General features: G+C 28.7%; 7 protein-coding genes across 7 annotated transcripts; 4 read left to right on the top strand and 3 right to left on the bottom strand.

Moving 5' to 3' along the window:
* The first annotated feature begins 1,421 nt into the window (after positions 1-1,421).
* On the top strand, positions 1,422-3,877 carry OCT59_015330 (uncharacterized protein). The gene is made up of 3 exons (XM_025312688.2): positions 1,422-1,745; positions 1,829-2,067; positions 2,161-3,877. The coding sequence occupies exons 1-3, from the start codon at positions 1,691-1,693 to the stop codon at positions 2,788-2,790; spliced, it is 924 nt and encodes a 307-aa protein (XP_025189036.1). The 5' UTR covers positions 1,422-1,690; the 3' UTR covers positions 2,791-3,877.
* A 289-nt stretch (positions 3,878-4,166) lies between these two features.
* On the top strand, positions 4,167-9,876 carry OCT59_015329 (uncharacterized protein; the record flags this gene model as incomplete). The annotated part of the gene is made up of 18 exons (XM_025329907.2): positions 4,167-4,285; positions 4,367-4,475; positions 4,553-4,632; positions 4,707-4,782; positions 4,868-5,104; positions 5,171-5,305; positions 5,372-5,477; positions 5,555-5,682; positions 5,759-5,916; positions 5,982-6,111; positions 6,221-6,455; positions 6,542-6,855; positions 6,930-7,907; positions 7,987-8,196; positions 8,269-8,921; positions 8,996-9,123; positions 9,216-9,274; positions 9,343-9,876. 18 exons carry the CDS (start codon positions 4,167-4,169, stop codon positions 9,787-9,789), a joined length of 4,302 nt encoding a protein of 1,433 aa, XP_025189035.1. The 3' UTR covers positions 9,790-9,876.
* Positions 9,877-14,153: 4,277 nt separating this feature from the next.
* OCT59_015328 (uncharacterized protein) lies at positions 14,154-15,557 on the top strand (the record flags this gene model as incomplete). Its single annotated transcript, XM_025323898.2, has 1 exon — positions 14,154-15,557. One exon carries the CDS (start codon positions 14,154-14,156, stop codon positions 15,243-15,245), a length of 1,092 nt encoding a protein of 363 aa, XP_025189033.1. The 3' UTR covers positions 15,246-15,557.
* Positions 15,558-18,115: 2,558 nt separating this feature from the next.
* OCT59_015327 (uncharacterized protein) lies at positions 18,116-19,258 on the bottom strand (the record flags this gene model as incomplete). Its single annotated transcript, XM_066139941.1, has 4 exons — positions 18,116-18,332; positions 18,488-18,711; positions 18,785-18,826; positions 18,911-19,258. 4 exons carry the CDS (start codon positions 19,256-19,258, stop codon positions 18,116-18,118), a joined length of 831 nt encoding a protein of 276 aa, XP_066002767.1.
* Positions 19,259-20,910: 1,652 nt separating this feature from the next.
* On the bottom strand, positions 20,911-22,258 carry OCT59_015326 (uncharacterized protein; the record flags this gene model as incomplete). The annotated part of the gene is made up of 8 exons (XM_025312686.2): positions 20,911-21,111; positions 21,188-21,250; positions 21,322-21,489; positions 21,553-21,644; positions 21,710-21,936; positions 22,001-22,093; positions 22,150-22,183; positions 22,249-22,258. The coding sequence occupies 8 exons, from the start codon at positions 22,256-22,258 to the stop codon at positions 20,911-20,913; spliced, it is 888 nt and encodes a 295-aa protein (XP_025189031.1).
* Positions 22,259-22,421: 163 nt separating this feature from the next.
* OCT59_015325 (uncharacterized protein) lies at positions 22,422-23,092 on the top strand (the record flags this gene model as incomplete). The annotated part of the gene is made up of 6 exons (XM_066139940.1): positions 22,422-22,456; positions 22,546-22,622; positions 22,700-22,752; positions 22,815-22,862; positions 22,963-23,008; positions 23,076-23,092. 6 exons carry the CDS (start codon positions 22,422-22,424, stop codon positions 23,090-23,092), a joined length of 276 nt encoding a protein of 91 aa, XP_066002766.1.
* Positions 23,093-23,466: 374 nt separating this feature from the next.
* Positions 23,467-23,736, bottom strand: OCT59_015324 (uncharacterized protein; the record flags this gene model as incomplete). The annotated part of the gene is made up of 1 exon (XM_066139938.1): positions 23,467-23,736. The coding sequence occupies one exon, from the start codon at positions 23,734-23,736 to the stop codon at positions 23,467-23,469; it is 270 nt and encodes an 89-aa protein (XP_066002765.1).
* Between the last annotated feature and the right edge of the window lie 1,067 nt (positions 23,737-24,803).

Below are 24,803 nucleotides of genomic sequence, written 5' to 3'. Positions count from 1 at the left end.
TAATAAAAATAAGAATTTCCGACGTCATTTACTGTAACATCCATAATCTTCACAGCTGCGCCGTGAAAATTAATGAAACAAATTGCGGATATTAACACCATGTTTCATACTAACTCCATTGTAATAATTGATGTCTTCTTTCTTTAATTAATGAGCTAATATTTAACCTCTTATCTGAAATACATTAATTAGATCGATCCATATCGTAATGCATAAATTAATCATGTGATAATAAGAAATAATATTATTAACATGATATTATTACGAAGGAATAAGGAAATCCTAAACCAATTCTAGAAATAATAAATAAGATGTCATGTATTACCAATAAATACGTCATGCAAGGTGTACCTTCATTAAGGAAGGGTGGACCCTCTTAATAATACACAAGTAATATTATGTTTGGTTGGGAATACAATATATGCGCATGATAGAAAAAGAAAGATTTAATACATAATTTGTACCCATCAAATCTCAGAGATAACAGAGCAAGTTTTTTTTGTTGTTTTTGTTAATAACGAATGTGGTTCCATGGTTAGATATTTCGAAGAAATATTTATTAAAAAATCGACATTATGTTACTATGCCACAAATAAAGAATAATTATTATAAACCAATAAAATATTGTACCATTTTGCGTAATTATTGTAATTATTTATTCTCTTATTCATATATTAATATATTATTTCAAATTCCCCTTTTATTAATTTCATGATTTTTTTAGTAATGTTGTTGTTGTTCTGAACTCATTTAAAACCTTTCCCCCTTCAAAAAGGAATTCTTACTAATAAAGAATGCAAAAGAGATCGTATCATGCTTTTTTTTTTTACTTTTTTTAACAACAATTTAAAAAAGTTTTAGAATCCGATTAAAGAAATGATCACTCATTTATTATCTTTGTTATATTATTCTGGTTATTGCCAATTTAGTAATAAATGCAATTAAAGTAACAAACACTAAAAAAAAGGTGGCAACAAACAATAAAAAAGTTTAAAACTTTTCCATCCCCCTTATTGAATTGGGATATTCTCGAATTTAAATTGGTTATGTATTCTTTCGTCATATAATATTCAGCCGAACCGTTCGTTTATTTTTCTCGGAGTATTTTGAAACTGTGACATAGGGCGTTATCAAAGTTTATAAATTTCATTCTCTTTGTCTCGGTTTTGTGAACTCGTCCGTTCGGTTTATTTTCGCTTTTTTGAAACATATTACACAGATATTACAAATATACTACACACATGCAAGACAAAGTTAATCTTTTCTCTATTTATACATCAAATTAACTTATATACCAAATTAATTTATACACTTTATTTGACTGTACGATCTGGTCATACATTAATTTCCGTTCGGAATTCCATTAACAAACGGTATCACTATAAATTGGCCACTCTTCTCAGAAATTTTTTTTTTTCCCCATAATCAAAGTTCCTTTTCTAATTTTTTCATTTTTTTTCTCTTTTCATCTTTCCTCCATACCCAAACTTTCACTTGTTAGTGAAAAAAAGGAGGCAAAAAAAAAAATTTTAGCCACACTAAACTTAAAATCTCCATTTTAGACACTTATTTTGTAACTTTTGATAAGTACAAAATAACCTTCTTTATTTTCTTGCTTATTTTATTTTTTTTTTGTCTCGACCAATAACACCGCTACATATCTTTCCTACCCAACTTTTGACTTTCTATAATGGCCTCTAAATTTTCTTTTGTTTTTGCCTTATTGGCTGTCCTCTGCTTATCTGGTATGTAACAAAGAAAAATAAAAAAAAAATTTAATCATTAATTAAATAAATACATTTTTTTAACTTGTTTTTTCATATTATAGTTATTTCCTTTGCGTCCCCAATTAAAGATGTGTCATCCACCACGATGACTATATCAGAAACAAAAACTTCCAATTCGGAACATTTTGCTGTTGCTGTACAACGCGTTGATGACCTTGTAAATGATAACGGTGAATTACTCGCTGAAAGAATTGATGCCGTTATTGTCAATTTTGATTTAAAAAATGATCAATTATTAGTCAACAATGTTCCAGTTGAATTAGGTATAAGTTCATTTCAGGTATGTCGAAAAAAAAAAATATATATATATATATACTTTTTTACTGCGCCACTTTCAGTTTAATTAACCTTCCCATTTATTTGATTTACTTAGGTAATAGAAGCACAAATCGTTCCGGCAAATATCAAGATCGAACAATTAGAAGAATACGCTGATAACTTTGACATTGGTCTTGTCACTGTTCAAGTCTTGACAGCTGCTGAATCTGTACCAACTACTGAAGAAGGTGTTACGCTTCGTCGTGTCTCAATTACCCTTCGTATTATAGAAATTGATGGCGTTAGTGTTGTTCAACCACAAGATGCTGTCGAAAAAGTATTGGAATTTAAAGTATTCGAAATTTCAGATGGAGACAAAGATGTTACCGTTCCATTCTATCCAGCTGAAGATTTATCATCACATCATAACAAAGAAGAAAAACAACTTGAACAACAGGAAAAAAGCTCGTTCCATCCCATTACTTCCCGTATACGCCACTGGTGGCGCTGCTCCTCACGTTTCACTCGTATCATACTTGCTTCACTCTTCCTTACCATCTTATTTGGTGTGTTCTTTATGGCTATTCCAGCCTCCGTGCAAGCGTTAATAATGCTAGCACGTCGTCCATCACATTATAGTGCTGTTTCATTCGATGACGACGAAACTGTAGTTGAACAAGTTATCTTTATTGCTGATGAAGAAAAAAGGGCGTTGATGGAACAAGAAAAGGAACTTAAACAATAAATAATATTGTTACACTTTATCTTACCCCTTATTTATAATTTTTCACCATAATTTTCGACTTTTACTTACTTTCATAAATACCATCAAACATCCGTTTTCTAATTAAAAAACCAATAATCATAATCTCTTTTTTTTTCTTTTTGTATGCTATATATATATATATAGTAATAATCTCAAAAAGTAACATACGTAATTTTGTTAATATTGTAGTTATTCTATAAAAGTGTGTGGTTTTTCTAAAAAAATTGTATAGTAATATTTATTTAATTTAAATACAAAAATACTTACTTAAAATCAGAAGAATGTGTTTTTTGTGTGATAATTGTACCCGAAGAGGAAAGTTTAGATATCTTTTCAATATACGATATCCCATATCACATCAAGCTACGCCACTGCCTTCATCAGAATACAAGTCGCTTCACATCAGATGTGTTCACAAAAAACACACTTGTATATCTCTAAGTTCATAGATTCACATTCTTATAATATATATATATATAGCTATAAAAGCTTTTTTTTTTTAAAAAAAAAAAGGTCGCAATATAGAATTTTCAGTGATAAGAATACTTCTTCCTATCACCCATTAGCTTTTTCCTTTCCCCACACCTTTTATCCCTGTAAAAAATTTATTTTCTTATTATTTTCTTCCTTTTATTCCCTAACAAATAATCATTTATTTCTAAGAATCTTGTAGAAATATAACGAAAGGACAACAATGAAGAAATGAATATAACATGATAATTAATAAGAATATATCTTATACACTAGAAAGAGAAATGGGAAGAATATCCATTAAATTACTCTACTTCATCCGATTCTTTTAATTACCATGATTTCCGCAAACCATTCATTATGGATTAGTTTCCCTTATCTTACTTTATGACCTTTATGATCCTTATGATAGACTTGATTAGATTCCCTTAGACATCTTAAAATCATGTATGAGGAGTGTTCGATTAATTTGATTATATTTATTTTCTTAGTTTCCTTTGAACTTCACAAAGGGATATGTATTTTTTGTTGGGATCTTTGTTTCATTTCATTTATAAATAAAAATTAAAAATCGTTTAAAAAAAATCAATTCTGTAATTATACTACGATGCTTATAAATTTAAAGTTTAATTGTACTAAATGTTTTTTTTTATATGTATACAGTTCACATGGGCTGGAGATTAAAATTCGGTATGTATAGTGAGAAATTCACTATACTGTGGGTCATTTATTATATAAAAAAATCTGTACCTTCATTATAGCAAGTCGCTATAGAAGTGGGTGCTCTTATTTTGATGATTTGATTGTCAATCATAGACCATTTTTGGGTTTTTTTTTTAAATTGGAAAAAAAATTTTGTTACTACTTTTTATCTGTTATAAAATATGTCATATATAAAAGCAACACTCAAAAGCGCAAAAGAGGCAATAACCGCTAAAAAATGGGAAGACGCAATAAAAGAATGCGAAAAAGTACTCCAATATGAAAATAATAACTATAATGCGTATGTTTAATTGGCTTAGTGAAATTAATTCTTCTCTTTATAACGCGAATCATTTATGATACATGTTAACATTTTAAAAAGGTTTGTATTTCTTGGTGTTGCGAAATCAAATTTGACTCGAATTTCTGAAAGTGAACAAGCATATTTACGTGCAATCGATATAGAATATTCTAATCCGCTTGCTTGGCAGGTTCGTTATGTTAGATTGTAACCACGATTCATTTCGTTTTATTTGAGCGCGCTTTTTGACTTTTTTTTATTTACTAGGGTCTCGCAAAGTTGTATGAAACTCAAAATAATTGGCCAAAATTAGCAGATACTTACCAAGAAATATTGATTAGAGAAAAGTAATGTTTGATTATTAAAATTTAATTGATTGATTTATGTATGCTTATTAATATTATTAATTATTATTTACCAGAGAACCAAAGAAAATATTGGATAATATCAATAAATTGGTTAATTTGTATACAGAGAAATTGAAAGATCGGAAATTAGTAGGTTCGATCAATATTTTGATTCAAGTGCTTTTGCCATAATAAAACAATTAATTAATTGTACATCTTTCATTTTATATGCTAGCTTATTTCTGTTCTTAAATACCTTTTACCAGAAAGTTCATATTATGATACTATTAAGCACTTGGATGATTTTCCGAAACCTACACGAACATTATTGAAAATAATTGAATTAATAGACAAGGATGAATCTGAGACTATTAAATCAGAAGTTGAAACAAGAAGGAAACGAATTAATGCTGGTTCTTCTGCTTCCGAGATCAAAACACGAGTGCTTAAGGAAGTTTATGCTTATTCTGAGGTAAATTTATATTATTATTTAAGGTATATTATAATCATTTTTAACTTTTTTTATTTTCATTTATAGCTGGAAATATATTATGATAAACTGTTTGAATTAAATGATAAGTCGAATGATCCTAACGTGGATGTTAATACCTTATCAGTGAATTATATCAAATATCTACAAAAGAAAATTATTGCAGTGTCTGATAAACAGAAGGTTTGCTAAATTTTTTAAAGTTGGAATGTTATATGGATTCGAAATAACTCATTATAATCAATATAGTTACTAGAGAAACTATATAAGAAGTCTCAACAACTTATTGATCTCGAAAGTACTACTCCTACACCTTACGAAATAATTATTGAAAGCACAGATGCATCTTCTGCAGGTATACAAATAAGTATATTACGTGATTACTAAAACGAAATATATTAAATTATTCACTTATGATTTGCCTGTTAATAGACGAATATGATTTAACTTTATTAAAAAAATATTCTGAAAAATTTCCCGATACTGGAATATCAAAGATGATTCAAGGCTATTTTAAATATTTACAACAGGAGTTATCTGAGGCACTTAGTCTATATAGTGTATGTTTATTTTTTTATTTATTATTAAAATAATTTTAATCGGTTCTAATGTTTCTTTTTTTTTTTTGATTATTAGGAAGGATTTGAAATTTCAACAAGTAGCTTATTTGGTCATCTTTCATTAGGCTGGATTTATCATGATGCTAAAGATTATGACCAAGCTTTAGACATTGCAAGAAATGGACGTGATATAGTTTTAAAATACGATAAAAGATTTGGGAGAATGCTTAATAGGTAAAGTTTTAATGTTTTAAATCAAAGATTAATGAACTTTATACTAATCAAGGTTTTTATTTTAGGGTTTTGCTATCGTTAGAATTGTGTATAGCGGATTGCTATTTAAATATTGATGTCAAATATCATACTGACGCATTATCACTTTATCAAAAAATTTTATCGGATGACGAGAATAATATTTTAGCTTTACAGGTTTGATTACTTTTTTATATAATGACAATAATTACAATAATAATAATAATTTTTTTTAAAATTTGTTAATTTATAAACAAAATATCTTATTGTTTAATTTGATTATTAGGGTGTTGGTATAATATTATCTTCACAAAAGCAGTATAATAAAGCTATTGAAATTTTTGAAAAAATTCTAAAATTGGATCCTTCTAATCATATTGCTGTTAATGAAATTGGATGGATAGAATTTTTACGGGAAAATTATGAAGAAGCAATTAAATTAATTTTGGAAGCAATTAAAATGTGTAATGATAATGCACTTTACTATTATCGTTTGGGGCGAATATATTGGGCTATGAGCGGTAAGTTATGTTACCAATTACGATCAATCATGATAAGGATATTATATATACCGAATTATCATTAATATAATTCCTTTTTTTAAAAGGTGATGATTATAGTGATAAGAAAATTGCTTATGCAGAGTTTATTCGTTCTGCAAAACTTGATCAAGGTCTTGCAGGTCCATTTACTTACCTTGGACACTATTATCGTCTCGTTGATAAAGATCATGTTCGCGCAAAGAAATGTTATCAAAAAGCATTTTCTAATGATTCACTTGATGAAGAAGCGGGCTCACAATTAAGCGAATATTATCAATCAGATGGAGAAGTTCAATTGGCTGAAGGAGTATATCGTGCAGCAATTCAAGCAAGCTTTAAGGCCGGATGGGCTTGGAAAAGATTAGGATTTTCAGAATTGGTAAATAATTCGCATAGATAAAATATTCATATTTTCTTTTTATTTTTTATTAATTTAATTTGTTAAATTGATAGGCGAATGGAAATTATTCGAATGCAATCATTAATTTTCAAACTGCTTTAAGAACAAATTCTAAAGATATAGATTGCTGGGAAGGTCTTGCACAGGCTTATCGTAATGAAGGGAAATATATGGCTTCTATGAAGGCCTTTTTGCGTGTAACCGAATTGGATCCATCCTCAGTATACGCACATTATCAAATTGCTACAGTAAAACAAAAATTAGGCATATATGTTGAGGCAATTGAACAATATAAATTAACTCTTGAAAAAGCTCAAATTAAAGGTGAAGAGAATCATATTCCTTCACTTAAAGGTCTTGGTGATTGTTACTTAGCTTTAACAATGGAATATTATCAAAGTGGATATTATGGTAGTGCAGTAGAATCATTAGGTCATGGTCTATCAATAACGTTACGTGCAATAAGAGCAAACAGCAAAGTTCAATGTCTTTGGAAATTGGTCGGTGATCTTTGTGTTACAGCACCATTATTACCAAATTATCTAAATCTAGTATCAATGGAACCAATTGTAAATCTTGTTGAAATAGCGAGACAAGTAGATTTAGATCTTAAATTACATTTACCTAAAGATATTGATAGTCTGGGAATTAAATTAATAACAGATTCTGATTTCAGCAATTTCCGAAATGCTGATTTACTCGTAATAATATTAACTTGTGGTTGTCTTGCTTACAAATATACTATTGTTTTAAGTGGAAATCAATCCAACACCGCCCCAGCTTTGTGGTATGACTTAGGAGTGAATTATTATCATTTATATCAATATTTATCGAGTGATGGAAATGATGTCGAAAATAATCATGAATACATATCAAGTCTTTTGACTGTTGCGATACGTAATATTAAGATTGCGTTAAAATTTGAACCAACAAATCATAATTATTGGAACGCACTTGGAGTTATGACTTTTATTGAAGATGCAAAAATTAGTCAACACGCTTTTATTAAGGCAATGGATTATTCTCCAAAGGTATGTGAATTAATGGCGATTACCAGAATTTTTTTTTTTGATATTAAATCAATTAATGATGATTTCCTATGATTATCAGAATCCTGTTCTTTGGACAAATTTGGGATTATTATATTTATTACATTCTGATTTGGAACTTTCAAATCAAGCATTTTCAAAAGCTCAATCTCTTGATCCTGATTATGTACCTGCGTGGGTTGGACAAGCTTATGTTGCTAATTTATGGGGAAGCAACGAAGCAGTTGGATTATTTGAACATTCTTATGAAATCAGCGGAGGAGGTTATATCGTAAGTTTAATCCATTTTTAATCTATTAGACTTAAAGATTATACTCTTAATAAAATTAACTGTAATTTATAGCTTGAAGCAGATTACGGATTTGCATCTCAAGCATTTATTAGATTTAAAAAATCATCCAAATTACGTCGATCATCACTTTTATCTCCAGCTTTTGCATTATTGAAACTTACTGAACAAAAACCTGATGACGCAGCATCATTAAATCTTTTGGGATTACTTTATGAATGGCTTAATCAACCCGATAAAGCAGCAGATGCATTTAAGGGTGCAATATTGGCACTTGAAAAATTAATTCAACGTGATGAACAGAAAAGTCTAGTTGATGAGGATCAAGTGCCTAATTTTAGAAAACTTGCATATGTACAAGGAAATCTTGGTCGAGTATTATGCGAAATTCATGATTTTTCCGGTTCAATTTCAGCATATAATACAGCATTATCTTTGATTGAACAAGATAATCCGAATGTTACCGGGGTGTTTAAAATTTATTCTATATTAGGAGCTGGTATGGCTTATTATTTTGATAATCAATTAGAAAATTCTCTACAAATGTTTGAAACAGCTCTTAATGAAACTGATAATGCCGAACAAGCAAATACTGAGGCTGGTATTAATGAAGTACGAAAGGATGTGGTAGTGTTATTATCACAAGTACTTTGGGCTTTGGGTGGTGTAGAGCAGAGAAATTTGGCAAAAGAAGAATTATTTAAATGGTAAAACTCTTTTAAAATTAATAAATTTAATTTCAATATCTTTTTTTAAAATTTTTACCATTTTCAATTCTTAGTATCGCACAAAACCCGAATTATCTCCCTGCTATTTTTGGATTATGCGCTATGGGTTTATTACAAGATGATGATACTTTATCAACTGCCGCTTTAAGAGAGATGGTGAAATTACCTATTAAACTTATTGGTAATATGATAATATTGAATATATTGAATATATTGGTATTTTTTTGGGGAGATTATTTTTTTTTTTAATGAAATTTTTATTGAATTATCTAGATAAGTTGGATAAAGAACATGACATCGATTTCTTAACTAGTAGATATTTCTTATTACAGGTAATTTTAATACTTAATGCCATTTATTTCATTATGTGCTTAGGATTTATTATTATTATTATTTTTAGAATTCTCCTGAAAATGCTACAGATACACTTACAAAAGCGGTGCATCTTAAACCATTTGATTTAATTGGATGGACTCGTCTCGCCGAACATCTCACATCAATTGCATCACCATTTACATCAGTTTCGACTTCTTCTACAGCATTTGCGTTAATAACAAATCCCTTATCAAATGCTTCAAAAAATTTAAGTACTATTGAAAAAGCTAAAGTATATCGAACCTATGTTACAGCATTATTAATTACTAGAGAACATTTACGGGATGAAATAATTGCAAATGAAGAAAATCAAAACGAAAATAATGAAAAAGCTGAAAAGATTAAAGTAGAGAAAATGAAATTATGTGAGAAATTTAGATTACAAGCTTTACATATTATACAAGAAGCTATTAGAATTGCACCATGGGATGCAGTTGGATGGTCGTTACTTAAAGTAGCTCGTAGAGAATAATTATTTATTTTAAATGACTTTTTTGTGTAAAATGTAAGTTGTAAATATTCACATATATTATGATTTACAATAAATCATAATCACACGAAAAGATAATTTAATTTCTCCCGAAAAGCAAGTTCCATATATGTAAAATGTTTTTCTTGTAGTTTATTATTTAATATAATAAATTTTAATTACAATTAAAATAATGTTATTCAAATATAAGAATTCAAATAAATTAACTACTGAAAACCTGTTTTTTGTTACGCATTTGTAAATCCAACTATTTTGACTTTTTGATTACATATCACGTAATAAGAATAATTGATAATGATTTAATAAATGTACTACATAAACTAATTAAACTATGTATTTTGAAACATGAATAATATTATTATATATATCAAGAATTTGAAAAAAAATCTGTACACTTTTTTTTTCCGGAAATATTATTACAAAATGGAAAGGTTCAAATTATCTAAATTGTTTGTTTACTATTATTAATTTCGGAATAACTTTTGAAACTTGGAAATTTATATTGTTTTTGAAACAATGAAATTTCTAATTATGGATTATCAAAAAATTCGTACTCGGATTTAATTAAATAATATTAATTTTTTTCATTAACATTATTAACATTTTAGTTTTTTTTTCATTAACTTTTTCATTTAACATTTTTAATTTTTTTCTTTTTTTTTCCTCACGGGGAAATTAATAAAATTTTATTAATATGGTTCAATATGGCATAATATCTCATAATACATAAATGTATATACTACGATAACGCCAATCCAATCTAAACTACCCGCTAGACTATCTGATATCGCACCTTCCCGTGTGTTCATTTAACATTTTCGTTTAACATTAAAAAAAAAAACGTGAATAAAATCCGTATTTGTAGATAGTCATTTTTTTTTTCAATTGTTGTTTTTAAAGTTGAAATAAAATATTGTTTGCTAATTATGGATTAAACCTGCATCAATAATCTTAATCATATAGAAATTAAGATCGAAGATCACAATAACAAAAATTGTAAAATGAATCAAGGAGAAAAATTTAATTTAAAAAAATGATTTTTATTTATTCGTTAAGAAAGATTGTTGTATAAAGATTAGAATTTATTTTTCTTATTTTTGAAATCAAAAGAATATATATGTATATATATATATATACAGCATATATATGTATATATGTATAAATAAGTATATATATGTATATGTTTATGTATATATATATATAAGTATATATTGTATATATAAAAAGATAATATTATTACAGTTTAAAATATGAATTTTTTTTTGATCGTTAAAAGATTATAACTATTAGAGAGATTAGAATTTATTTTCTTATTTTCGACCATTTTTTAGATCATTTAATATAATTAACAAAAAAATATATATATGTATATGTATATGTATGTATATGTACGTATAATATATATATATAAGGAAAATATCAAACAATAATATTTTCCGATTACAGTAGTACATGTGTAAATGTACATTTTGACCTTTTACCTAAACATGAGAAATCTGAAAGTGAAAAAAAAAAAAATTTTTTTTTTTTTAAAAAAAAGGAGAAGAAAAAACGTTTTAAGAACAATCAAATAAAAATATGATTTTGAAACTTTGGAAAAATTGTTTAAATCTAAAATAAAGTTTCAAATAAATTGAAAGAAAAAAAAAAAGGATTTTTTTAAAAAAAAATTGATCGTTAGACAACTTGGATAATCTGGTTTCATCACTTATTTTAAATAATAGTAATGCAGTATAACCAAAAAAATGATTGGTTTAAAAAAAAAACTTATAAAAATAACATTTCATTCATTAAAAAAAATAAAATATAAAATAAAATAAAATAAAATTTAAATTTTTTTTTTTAAAACTTACCTAAAAAAAAAATCGAACTATTTTATCTCTCATCTCGTATAAATTTTAAATTTTAATTTTTAAAAAATAAATGACACTTAATTAGGATAAATATCGTATAAATATCGTATAAATATTGTATAAATATCGTATAAATATCGTATAAATATTGTATAAATATTGTATAAATATTGAAATTCTCAATAATATCACATGAATTATGCGTCGTGATACATATACAAAAAGTTTTCGTTATCAATAATATTTCATACACGTGATGTTTGAATAACTTTAAGATTATGAAATCTGAGAAATCTGAGGCTAAGGCTAAAAAAGTACTCAAAATGATCAAAACTCGTATGATAAAATGTATTGCAGATCTATTATATCTATTTTTGTTGACAGTTAAACTGTAACACTGTAATACCAACGTGAACTTTATTACGTACTTTCTAAAGTTGTCTAAGGTCTGGTACTTTGGTCTTAAGGTTCTTTACTCTAATCCAAAGGAAAAGCTGAAATAGATCGACAAGAGTGATTATCATAATCTTTGGTCACCTAAAAAGTGAGGTTGTGATTTTGTGATATGTTCTATATCACCAATTCACTATCATATGTAAATCTATCCAAAGATGATATTTTGTTTGTTCACTTATAAAGATTATAAAATATCTTAATTTATTTTTGGTTGTTCCGGACGATCACAACCTTTCAAATATTCAAATAACCTTTATAAACACCAAGAATATGCAATATTTTTTGAAAAAAAAAAAATGACTTGAACAATTATAATACAAAATTGGCGAACAAAAATAATTCAAAAATAATATAATTAAAAAACGTCACGTGATACCCAAATTCGGATAATTAATGAATTATATCAATTAGGATATAGGGCTCAGCCCACAAACCTGTATGACTCCCGTCATTGTCTACATTTATAAAATAAAAATATAATTATTATAATGAATTATACGATTTTTATATACATATATTGTTTTATTCTAATATCAAATATTCCAAACTTCCAAAGTTCCAAAATTACAAAACATGAAAAATTAAGGTTTTTCTTTCAAAAGATTCATAAAAGAGAAATAAAGAGAATGAATTTCATTTTTAAAGTATTCGGATTGGTTGGATTTGATTGGAGAAGAATGATAAGAATGATACAAAGAATTTATGTATATTATCTTTTTATCTTATACTTTATTGGTTATTTAAACTCGGATTATGATCCGAATTCATTTTAGATAAGGATATTCCGGATCATCAAATTACACAGATCACCTTTTTTTAGCGAGTATTTTTTTAATGACGCGTTTGATTCCTTATTTGAAAATGTTATCATTAATTAGATGGCATATTGAAAAGACTAATAAATGTTAATATAAAAAAAAAAATCTAGAATTTTCTAATAATAATGAATATTGATTAGAATATTTTAGAATTTCCTAAAAGGTGAGTTTTAATTGTTAAAGTTATTAGGCTGAATAATAAGTTTTAGAACATGCGTTTGGATTTAATTTAGCTTTATTTGTATATCATCTAATCTTATTTGTAATATACATTTACATAATGTCTTTTACCAATAAACTCAACAGAAACAATACAAAGAACAATAAAAGCGCATTAATTCCTTTTTGAAATTCTTCTGTTCGTTCTTATGATCGATGTTCGTTTATTTAGTTTAGTAATGATCGATAATTTTTTTTACTCTGTTTTAAAGTAAAGAGTATGACAATTATTTTCGGAAATATGACTATTACACACACATATATATAACTTTTAAAAATAATTCCAATCTGTTTGCTATAATAGAAGCCGAATATATTGAATATATGAATATACTGAATATATAAATATAATTATACGAATATATACGAATATACTGAATATATACGAGTATACTGAATATATATAAATATACTGAATATATGAATATACTGTATAGGTTTCAAATTTCAAATATTATAAACAATAAATCTCTAATTATGGAAAAATTCCGTGGATTATTGGTTAACAACGTGTCCATTGTGCTTATCTTATCGGAATCAATGTTCCGTATCTTGATATAAAACAACCATGAAAATGTTCAAATTTAGGGATCATTAATTTTTTAATTTTTTTTTTTTTTTTTTGTAAAAAAAATTAAAAATCAAAATTAAAAAAAAAATCAATTTTTTTTTTTCTTAAAAAATTTATAGATAAAATTTTCTTTTTTTTAAAATATACATATATATATATATAAAATATAGATAAAATTTATAAAATTTTCTTTTTCTTTTTTTCTTTTCTTCATTTTTTCTTCTTTCTTCTTTCTTCCTTTTCTTTTTGATCTCTTTTTTTTACACTTTTTTTTTTACACTTTTTTTACACTTTTTTTTTTACTTTTTAAACTTTTTTTTTACTTTTTAAACTTTTTTTACACTTTTTTACACTTTTTTACACTTTTTACACCCTTTAACACTTTTATACACTTTATACACCACATTTTATATTGTGTATCTAAAAAATATGGCAGCAATGAGACCAAGTTTACAGTTATTGGGAACAAGTAGCAGTAAATGTTTTTTTTCATATCATTATAATATGAAAACATTTCAAATTGGATATCTCGGTATAGGACCTTCACGAATATCTGGAGGCTTTCATTTACGTTATCCTACATCATCACCTATTCATATTTCAAAAATAACAGCTACTTTAATTGGTCAAGAATCGGTTACTTTCATTTTTCATGATGATGTACAAAATAAAAAAAACATTTTTTATTCTCAAACACAATGTATTTATAATTCTTCTTCATCATCAAATTATACCCCAATAACTTCACTTGATTTAAATTTTGATTTTAAATTGGATGATGATATTCCTCCTTCTTATTCATCATCTTCACAAGTTAATAATATTCCATTTTCTCAAGATATAATAAAATATAAAATCGTAATTACCATATTTCGTAAATGTAATATATTCAAATTACAAGGAAAAAATAAGATCGTTTCAACAATTTGTCAGATTGATCGTTATAGTCTACCTTCTGTAATAAAATCAAGAAATACCGGTGGATTATTAATGTATCGTACTGATTCAAATAAGGTATCCCCTAATTCAAAATTGGATTTGGTTCAAGCTGAAGCTTTATTAACTTCTGAATATATAGATATGAATAGTATAATGGTTATACCTCTTAGTTTAGATTTACCTGATTCAATTATGAAAATTGAAAAAATTTATGTTGTTATTAAGGAATATCAAACATTTAAAGAATTTGGAAGGGATAAGGAAATCGTTTATTTTAATGATTCTCAAAAAATTTTAGATTATACTTTATTAGGTGAAGAAATTGAGATTACTAAATTCATTAATAATAAATGTTTAATTGAATTAAAATTGGATATACCAGCTTTTGATTGTACCAATAATAAGTTTCAAGCTTTTGAAGGGGTTAGAATTATGAAATATTTTAATGTTAGACACGTTTTAAAAATTAAGATTAAATTTGAGAATGAGGGTCAATTAGTTTTAAAAAGGGATGTTTGGTTACAAAGATCTTTAAGTGAAAAGAAAATTTTGAAAGGTAGAGAGAATGGTTCTATATATTAAAAATTATTATGATTCAATTTAAGATTTATGACGACATTTTACGTTACTTTACGATATTCACTACAAGTTGGGGCACGCTATTCACGTGCAACTTGATATCAAGGGTGTCTTTATGGAACATTTTTTTTTATAATTAAATTTAGGGTTTACTCTGGTTATAGAACAGCCAATAGGGTTTTTGAGATCTGCGACATCTTTTTTCAAATGAAATAAGATTCATTGAATTATGCATTATTAAATTATGCATTATTTTTTTTTTTTAAGGGTCCTTTTTTTTTTATGAAAATAAAGAAAATAAACATAGTTTTGGCTAAATGCTTTTTGGTACCACATATTTACATAAATTAAAAGTATATTTTCTATTAAAAAAATGATTGTCTTTTTCTTTGTTTAAAAGCGCATCGTTTCACATAAAAAAAAGAATTATTCAAAATTTCAATAATTAATATTTATAATATTATATTATTTTTGTGATCATCCATGTTTATGGTTATTACTGTTATTTGAGGGTTATGTTAGACAGGGGTATCATATTTATGTTATAAAATTCTCTTTTCCTACTAACAATTGTCACTAAATATGGTATTTCTTTCGGTCATGCATATTACGGCCGCATTCTTACGGCCGCACTTTTATTTAAAATAAATACTTATGCATTAGATATCATGAACAATTTAAATGAAAATATTCGAGAACAATAATAAGTGAAATTTTGTTCTTTTTAAGGATATTTGTATATTCGTTTGATCTCTTGCTTATTTTCCTTTTTCCGATCAAACAATCAAGAATTAAATGGATAATAATGTAATAATGTATGTAATAAAAGTATAAAATTCAGAATTTTTATATATACTTGTATATTAATTGTTCTATTGAAAATCCTGTGTTTCAAGGAGATATATAAAGCAATACAATTAGGATCGAAAAGAGTTTGGGATTATCGGATCATTACGGAAATATAATTCACGTGATTTTGATTTTTTTTTTTCATCCATACATATTTTCAAAGTCATTTTAAGGTATTAAATTATTATTTACCCGAGCACCTCATAAACATAGTTTTTTTTAAAATTATAACTGGCTATTATTTAATAAATAAATAAATTCCTACAGGTGAGAATCATGTCCCAATATGATTATATAATGTAAATTAATAAGGTATCACACCTCCTGAAAGTTGAATCTCAACATGAGCTTCATTTAGAAATAAGTATACCTATATTTGTCTTCCACATTTTTTTTTTTTTTTTTTGACAAATTATACCGTGATACCAACCAAGACTTTATTATTTGAAATGTAAGTTGTTCCTTACCTATTCTTTATGTATATTATGCCACTGGTTTTGGTTTTAATCTTACTTTTTTTGATCTATTAGTTTCACAACCAAAGATTCGGGCGTCTTTGAGATGACCAGATTTTTTGGAAAAAATTAATTGGATATAACAAGGTCAGCAATCAATAGTGGGTTTATAATAAATATAAATACGTCAACCTGCTGAAGCAGAAAATTAAAGAAGAAATCTGAACAGAATAAAAGATGTTTACTATATTGATTGTGAGATTATTTGAATTTAATATTTACTTTTGTTGGTTCACAAAAACATTATAATATATTCTCCAAAATTAACTTTTGCGTGGTTTACGCTAAAACCGCTAAAACCCAGAGTAAACTATAGGGTCCTTTGGACGTATAAAATTTGCCAATCAAAATTTACGTGATCAAGGGGTGAATAATCTGAATAATCACCCTATAATTTTTTTTTTTAGTATAACATCACATATAATTAATATGATATACAGTAATTGTATTTATTTACTTGTTTTTACAACTAGTATTCCAAATATCTATTATTATAATATTTGACAAATTGGTATTTCGGAAAATATGGGGTGAAGTTAGTAATATCATTAATATCATAAATTTGACTTATCACACAATGGCGGAAAAATTAAGGCACGTGATGATTACCTCACAAAAGAGGCGCAGAAAATCTTATCGATGGTTAATAACATAACCACGAGACATAATACCATCGAAGAAACCCGCCGTAATAATTTCACCACAATTAATGCTTCCATTGAAACTCTCCAGTCTCCAAAATGAAAATCTGCTGTTGTTTGAAGAATTCAGCCAGTCGAAACTGATCAGCTGAGCGTGACTGGCCAATCAGAAACTACAAGCCAAGTTCTTCTGTAAGTTCTGTAAGCAATCCGGAATTAATATTCCATAACTTATAATTCGCTATACATTCAGAGGTATTAGCTTAACTGTCTGGACCCGATTCAAGCAACTTTTCGATTAAATAAGGACGAGAAAGGACTTAATTGGAGGAGATATGCCTTCACATTGCAATGAAAATTCGTGAACTTGGAGGGAAAATCAAAAAGAATACATAGATATTAGTTTATGGATAGATAGTAAAAAACAGCGAAAATTTAGATAAAGGTCCGTTTAGGACCGGGTAATGCGTAGTAACTGGAAGGAACTCTCATTTTATGGGTTAGGGTTCAAGAAATTACTCCCTTGAAACTCGCCATATTTTATTAGTTTAGTTAGTTTAGCTGAACTTTTTTCATTTACAAAATAAAGATGTGCTGTTGTGTTCTGTTTTATTATAAGAGATTATGCATATTCGTAAATATAAATTTTGTTACAAGTACAATGTAATCTATAATATATGCGGAAATTTAATACTAACACAACTTTTTAACATACATTACATAACAGACTAGCATTTTTTAATTCGGGAATCATGCTATAAATCTGTTAGATCCATCGAATTTCCTTGATTTTTGCTAGAAATAAAATTCTTAAATTAGAATGCATTTGCTACTAACTTGTTTGTGTAAAGATACGTACCTAATTATTCTATCCACTTGGTCCAAAAACATATTCCATATTACGATCGTCCACAATAATCACAAGGTAGTCACTATATTCATTGATTCGAAACAACTCTGGTCTTTTACCAGTGAGCTCTATATGGGAGCTCCACTGAAACATAAATGTGTTTTTGATTCTCTGTGGAACTTTAGATTTTCTCATGATTATCTGCACGCTTAGAGACCCTAGATTTCTGATAGCCCTTAGTGTTTTCAATGTAATTCAAATCATAGTTCAAATCATCATAGTTAGAATCTTGACCATACTCTTCATCCTCTACTTTTGAGTTGTCCTCTCCATTGGCTGGAATTTTGCCAAGACCTATTCAAGGCGCTCTTCTTTTTTCCAAGAAAATACCTCCTCTTTGATTCCCTCATCAATATCAACTTCTGAACAAATGATGCACAGTTTCGAGGTCGTCTCTTGATGCGAGTTTTAGGTGTAATATCTGTCAGATCAATTACAGCATCGATATTCCACAGGGCATCATTTTGTAAAAGGAAGGGAAGCTTTAGCACAATATGAGCAGACAAACCTGGAACTTTCCCAACACCAGTGCGCTTGCCATATGCATGTAAGTGCTGGCAATAAGACAGGTAACGGGAAGATGAGTAAGATGTTCAGTGTAAGCCTGCAAGAGATTCCGTTTTTCACCTGAACTCTTTTTGTATTCTCCATAATCTCGTCTACATAGGACTTGCGCCTCATCAAATATTAAGGTTAGATAATTTACTTTGAGACAATCATTGATAATATTGATAATAGTGAGAGTATCATAACCTTTAAAACTAAGATCTTTCGGATCTTGTATTCATCCATTTGAAGCTGTATGAACAACCATTCCTTCGGCGTTGAAATTTTTTTCTCAGTAAGCACCTTAATAAGCAAAAGTCCGCGTGAGAGTATTACTTTGTCTAACATGCGAAATGCCTGATTTTGTTGATCATAACGTTCAAACCGGAGGTTTATAATTCTGATGATATCAAGCTCTTTCCCTATGTGATCACCATATTTCCAGGAGAACAATATAGATTGACCAATGTTACATAGCAACTCCAAATGCTGTCGATGTTTTCCACCACCTGAAACCCCAGCGAGATAGTTGCTAAACGGAAAATGAGGTCTCATTTTATTTCCTCTAAGTTTTTGTACTATCATCTTCAGTAAAAACATCAACAACTTCTTTGATATCAACACGCCAAAGATCCAGTTTGGAAGCGTTAGAGATGAACCGCTTGATTGATTCATCAAAATGATAAAATACTAATTAAATTTATTTTGACAGACGTAATGTATTTTGACAGACGTAATTAATTCATAATAATTTTATAATAAATAATGAATTGGTCCATTTGCCGAAACACGACGTAATTAATTAGCGGAGAAGTATAATCGTATTTATATTATATCGGTTGATGTATGGATGATGAGTAACGAAATGTTCTAGATATTTCAAAAAATTTTATCGGGAGGTTACTATTTTGCGTATGGTATAATAGGCATTTATATGAAGGTGAGAGGCCGGTATTTATTTAATCTAATGGACAACTTCAAAATGGAACAAATCCCTAGTCCTCATTTGTGCTTTAAACTTTATAGTGATTAGTGACTAACTATGGTCATTTTAAAAAAAATGTTATACATCAGAATAAAATATCGGAGATTGTATTCAAAAAATCAGGCTATTTATAAAAAGAATTTGGTACAAAGAACTGTTATACAATTGCAAGAAAGTGACCCCAGAGTTTGCGTACAGATTTCTGTAGACTTACTATTATGGAATGCAAACAGCATAAATTCTTAGCAGGGCTTTATTAAGAAGTTAATGTTTTGAACTGTTGATTATTTTCTGAAATTGCATATCTCGTATAATTGCACTAACGAGAAGAAAAACACAGGTATGGCTAAAAATGGCATGCTTTCCGAAGAGTAGAATGTTGTTAAACTGGACATTATTAGACAAGCAATGTGATACGCAGTAAAGTTTTATTGAATGGTGGATCAACGTCAAAATTTTTTAAATAATAACAGTGAAAAATATTATCTTTACACAGTTGTAAAACAAATACTTTATTCCTACTGTGCATGGAAATGGAAATTTAACCCATTTTACTTAGTTGGATCATATAAAAATTGTTATTTTTTCTATAACAGATAATTATGTTAACACCCAGATAATCATTTGTTGATAATTTTTATGTTGATCATTTAAAAATTTTAACTTCAGCAAGAAATGTTTTGAATTTCAAGAAATTCTCTATTGCCAATTATTCCCTAATTTATTATTAATCTAGCCATTTTGATAAAAGAATTTTACCGAGTATCTTCTGCGCATTTCAGTTCTGCACATTTCGGGTAAATATAATATTTAGGAAAACTTGCATAAATTGAGTATGGGCTTTCATAAGTTTATCTAGCCATGCTGTATTGCTGTAGTTAAACGGGTCTCTAGAATACCACGACACAATAGTTTTCATTGATTAGCCTATCCCGATCACTTGCTAACCATTAGACGATTTAGGTAATGTACAGTATAATCGACACATAACTTTTTATTAGTCACACTCCGCAAAAAATTATGGGTGAATTTTATTAGTATTTATGTGTTGATTACAGCAATTAAATTCTTTTATATAGCGTTACATGACATACAATAAAGCAAATTATAAACTGGAACTGATATTCCTCCATTGTTTTGGATGAGATGTATAGCTATGTGTAAGTAAATGGAGTCACAATTGAAATAGAGATAATATAATGAAGAAACTCTATTTACTTTGTTATATTTTTTCAAATGCTCGAAGGAAGCAATTTCGGAGGAGTAAGAAATCTAATTGAATTGGATCTGGGACTTGATTTCGGGGAATAGTAATTCTTGGAAATGTACCATGATAAAAACAATCCAAATTAATGTTGATGACACAGGTTCCTTGTTGAATATTAAGGGGACGCCCATTTTGATCATGGGTACCGAATTCAAACTAAAAATGTTTTTATAATATATCAATAATTAAGTAATCAATAATAAAGATAAGCATTATTATTTGTAATCATTACATAAGTTCGCGCTACAATGTCTGCATTTCTTGTTGTCCTGTCCGAAACGCAAAAGTGCCAGGCCTGTAGTAGGTTAAATTCTTTAGATATATACAAACAATAATATATTACTTGCAATTAGGAATATAACTTACTTGCATACGTGTCGGCGTTTCACCTGGAGCTACGTAATCGATTTTAACCACTATCACGTCATGGACACGACTAGGATTTTTTAACCAAAACTGTTGTACTTTCTTCAGGACATCACCTTCTGATTCAGAATAAGCAACTTCGAGCACAACATTAGGCCAAGGCTCATCCTAAAATCCTTAAATGTTAGAACTCAAAAGAGATAATGAATTCTGAACAAACAAAGAAAGTACCTCTCCGTCGCTTCCATGCGGCGGTCGTACTGGTGGTTTAGGAGGTCTAAATGTCGCATCAGACTCATGTCCAGTATTGTCAGCACGAGTTCCTAAGAAAATGATTAATCTTATATCTTAAGCATAAGAATGAGTCAATTGTTGAATTGATACTTACGGACTGCACCCATACTTGACATATGAGCAGGAGTACCATGTATAGCATCGAATTGTCTCAATATTTGATAAGTTAACTCGCCAATAATTGTTTCATGGACCTTTGAAGGCCATTCATAAACTATAACTTTGTTTTCTTTCCAATCCCAGCAACCGTGAACATTAAATTTGTCGACGCGAAGTTCGTATTCCTCTAAACTTACAGATTTTACAAGGGTGTATGGGAGTCTTGATATAGACAGCTTATATAAGTATGAGCTCAAATATCAAAACAAGCAGGAAAAGAACTTACTTTTCTTCCTCCCATTTTGCTTTCGGATGAAATATTCCCTTCTCCCACCAAAGTGATCGGAATTCTACTATTTCGTCAGCATCCGAAGAAACACTAATTGCAAGGAGATTAGTTAACAAATTAAATACCAGTCGTAAATTTCGACTCACTTTTCATTACAGACGGCGGAGACATTGGAACTCGCTATTATAAAATATTCTGTTATTATAATTTTACCCTCGAGAAAAGAGATTGAAGAAATCACGCACCTCTCGACATCGATATTTTCTGGTGAGGCGATGAATATTTTTAGGTCACGTGGAGTAAAAAATTTGATTGGTAATTACTGAGGAAGATCCAATATCTAGCGGTAGCACTGCGCATTGCGGTAGCTGTTTCAGTTCACTGGAAGTGAAAAGAAACAAACAGACGCGTTAATGTGATGAAGAAAAACGAGGTTTTTAATCTCTCCTTCTGGTATGTTCGCAGAATTTATCAAACATAAGATAATGTGGCTTAAACTCTCGGTTTCTGTTACACTTGCCTATAATACCGAATACTTACAGTCTCGTGCTTTTTATTTCCTGCTCTTATCGTCAAACCGCCAAAAAAACACGCGTTATCGTAGAGCAACCCGCTGCTGGTAAGCGAGTCGTAATGAAATTAGTCAACGCGAGTGAACGGGACTTGGCTTAACTCTTCTTTTCTTTATTCTGATAGCCACCCATCAATCTACTTCCATCCAGAACCTTACCTTTGATCTTGGGCAACTGGTATTTTTTTTTTGTGAATTATTGTGATTTTGATATGTCATACTCACAGGAAATTGTTCTAGAACTTGTCAGGAGGCTCTAGCGATGCGAACACATCATTTTCCAATTTAGTTCTGGATATTCTGAAAACTACGAAAGAAAATTCGGAAATAATAAGAGAAACCGCAAAACGAAATTACGAAACAAATAGGTTTGCTGATTCAAATTGAGCAAGCGAGGAATCGCGGACCTGTTTTAGGAGAATATGAGATAGAAAGTACTGATTGTCCAAATGCAAGGTGTTCCATTTCTCTTTTACTAATCTCGTATTCTACACACTCCAGGCTCTGGTTCGTTGTAAAAGATACACATGATGTAGGATATCTCAACGGATTAATGCCAGACCTCGTTTTTAGACGGAAGATGTTGCAGATAATGCTTGTATTCCCATGCTAGTTAAAACGATCCTGGAGTTGAAAGTACGAAAGAGAAGTACTGGCTTTCCTAATGAAGAAAGGGGCCAACCAATGAACTACCTTCATGTTCTCGCACATCATTGCGCAAGCTTTTCGCAATATTTTTGTCAGATGGATCACACTTTTATGTCATGTCCTTTAACAAGGATAATAATGAGTATCAGGAGTATCAACCCAACTTCAGAATGGGGATTACGCCTTTTTTATACATTGATCTATCGAAATTCAGATTTTGTAATCTAGAAGTGTAAACTTTCAGTTATAAGTTACTAGCACTCGTACGTCTCCGGCTTGAATGAATCGACAATCCGAAATCCGAAATCTTTATATTATCATCAATTGACAATAATATATTTTCTAGCTTCAAATCTCGATGAATGACATTTTTCTTTTGAAGATAAGCAAGAGCATCTACTATCTGAAACATATAACTTGCTGCTTTATGTTCTATAAAAGGCTCTTTTTGAAGATGACCATACAATGATCCATTTACGGCATATTCCAACGCCAAAAAATACACGATGCTCATCAGATATTAGGATGTACAAGATCATTAGAATACGTCTAGAGGAGTTTTTAGGTGAGGGATCATCTTCAAATGTATATAGAATCAAGTGATCTTTATGAAGAAAGTTCGATAATGTACTGCGCCACATGATTAATCTACTCTTCTGCGCAATTTTGACGATAGCATTTCTTGCACGTGAATTTTATCTGGTTAGCCACTGTGCCACATTCTACTGCAACAGTTATCCAACGAGCTTACAGGAATTACAAGAATCATTGGCAACCCAAGTTTGGAATGCAGAGTGAAACGATGGGTATACTCTTGATGAGGAGAAGAATTTAGGTATTATTTCTCGGAAGAAGAAAAATCGTTACACTCGCCAACAGCATGATTTATAAAAAGCTAAATGATTGCAATGATTAACAATGCATCACCCAGGAGAGTATGAGGAATATTATTTTGTTCATGATTGGATACTGAGGAAAAAAGGTTAGTTAGCGGAACGATTATCTGGAGTAGCAATTAAGCCTGTTAAAGGATGACATGATAAAATGGGCACAGAATCCCGATATTATCTTAATATGTAAAGAAAATCTTAACGCTAGATACTTTATCAGAATAGCATAGTATGTACTGTACATGTATGTATAATTATTACAATAACAATATGTAAATCGATTTTATTTTTACTTCACTCTGGCAGAGGTCAAGTTTTGTTAGATAAACTTACCCAAGTGTTAAATGGTAGACACTTATAATAAGATCAAATTTGTCATTTGTTAAATATTTCGTAAAATTTTACACACAAAAATAATAAAATACATCTTAATTCCATTTCATGTTTTTCATAAATAATCATGTCATATAATAAATATTATGCATTGTGTGATAAATAGATTGTCATCAAAAATGATGAGAAATTAACCATTCTAGGAATTAAGATCCGATATTTGATCAGGGACTATTCCCTGAATAATTACTGGTTCTCTATATTTCATTCTAACCCCACACGTTTTGAAATCGGAAAATCTAGATTAAAATGACGATCCTATTATCTTTATACAAAAATAGGTACATAAATTGTATAT

Source organism: Rhizophagus irregularis, chromosome 23 (genome assembly GCF_026210795.1).
Source record: "Rhizophagus irregularis chromosome 23, complete sequence".
In the NCBI taxonomy this organism is placed as follows: Eukaryota; Fungi; Glomeromycota; class Glomeromycetes; order Glomerales; family Glomeraceae; genus Rhizophagus; species Rhizophagus irregularis.
This window is presented reverse-complemented; position numbering and strand designations above follow the sequence as displayed.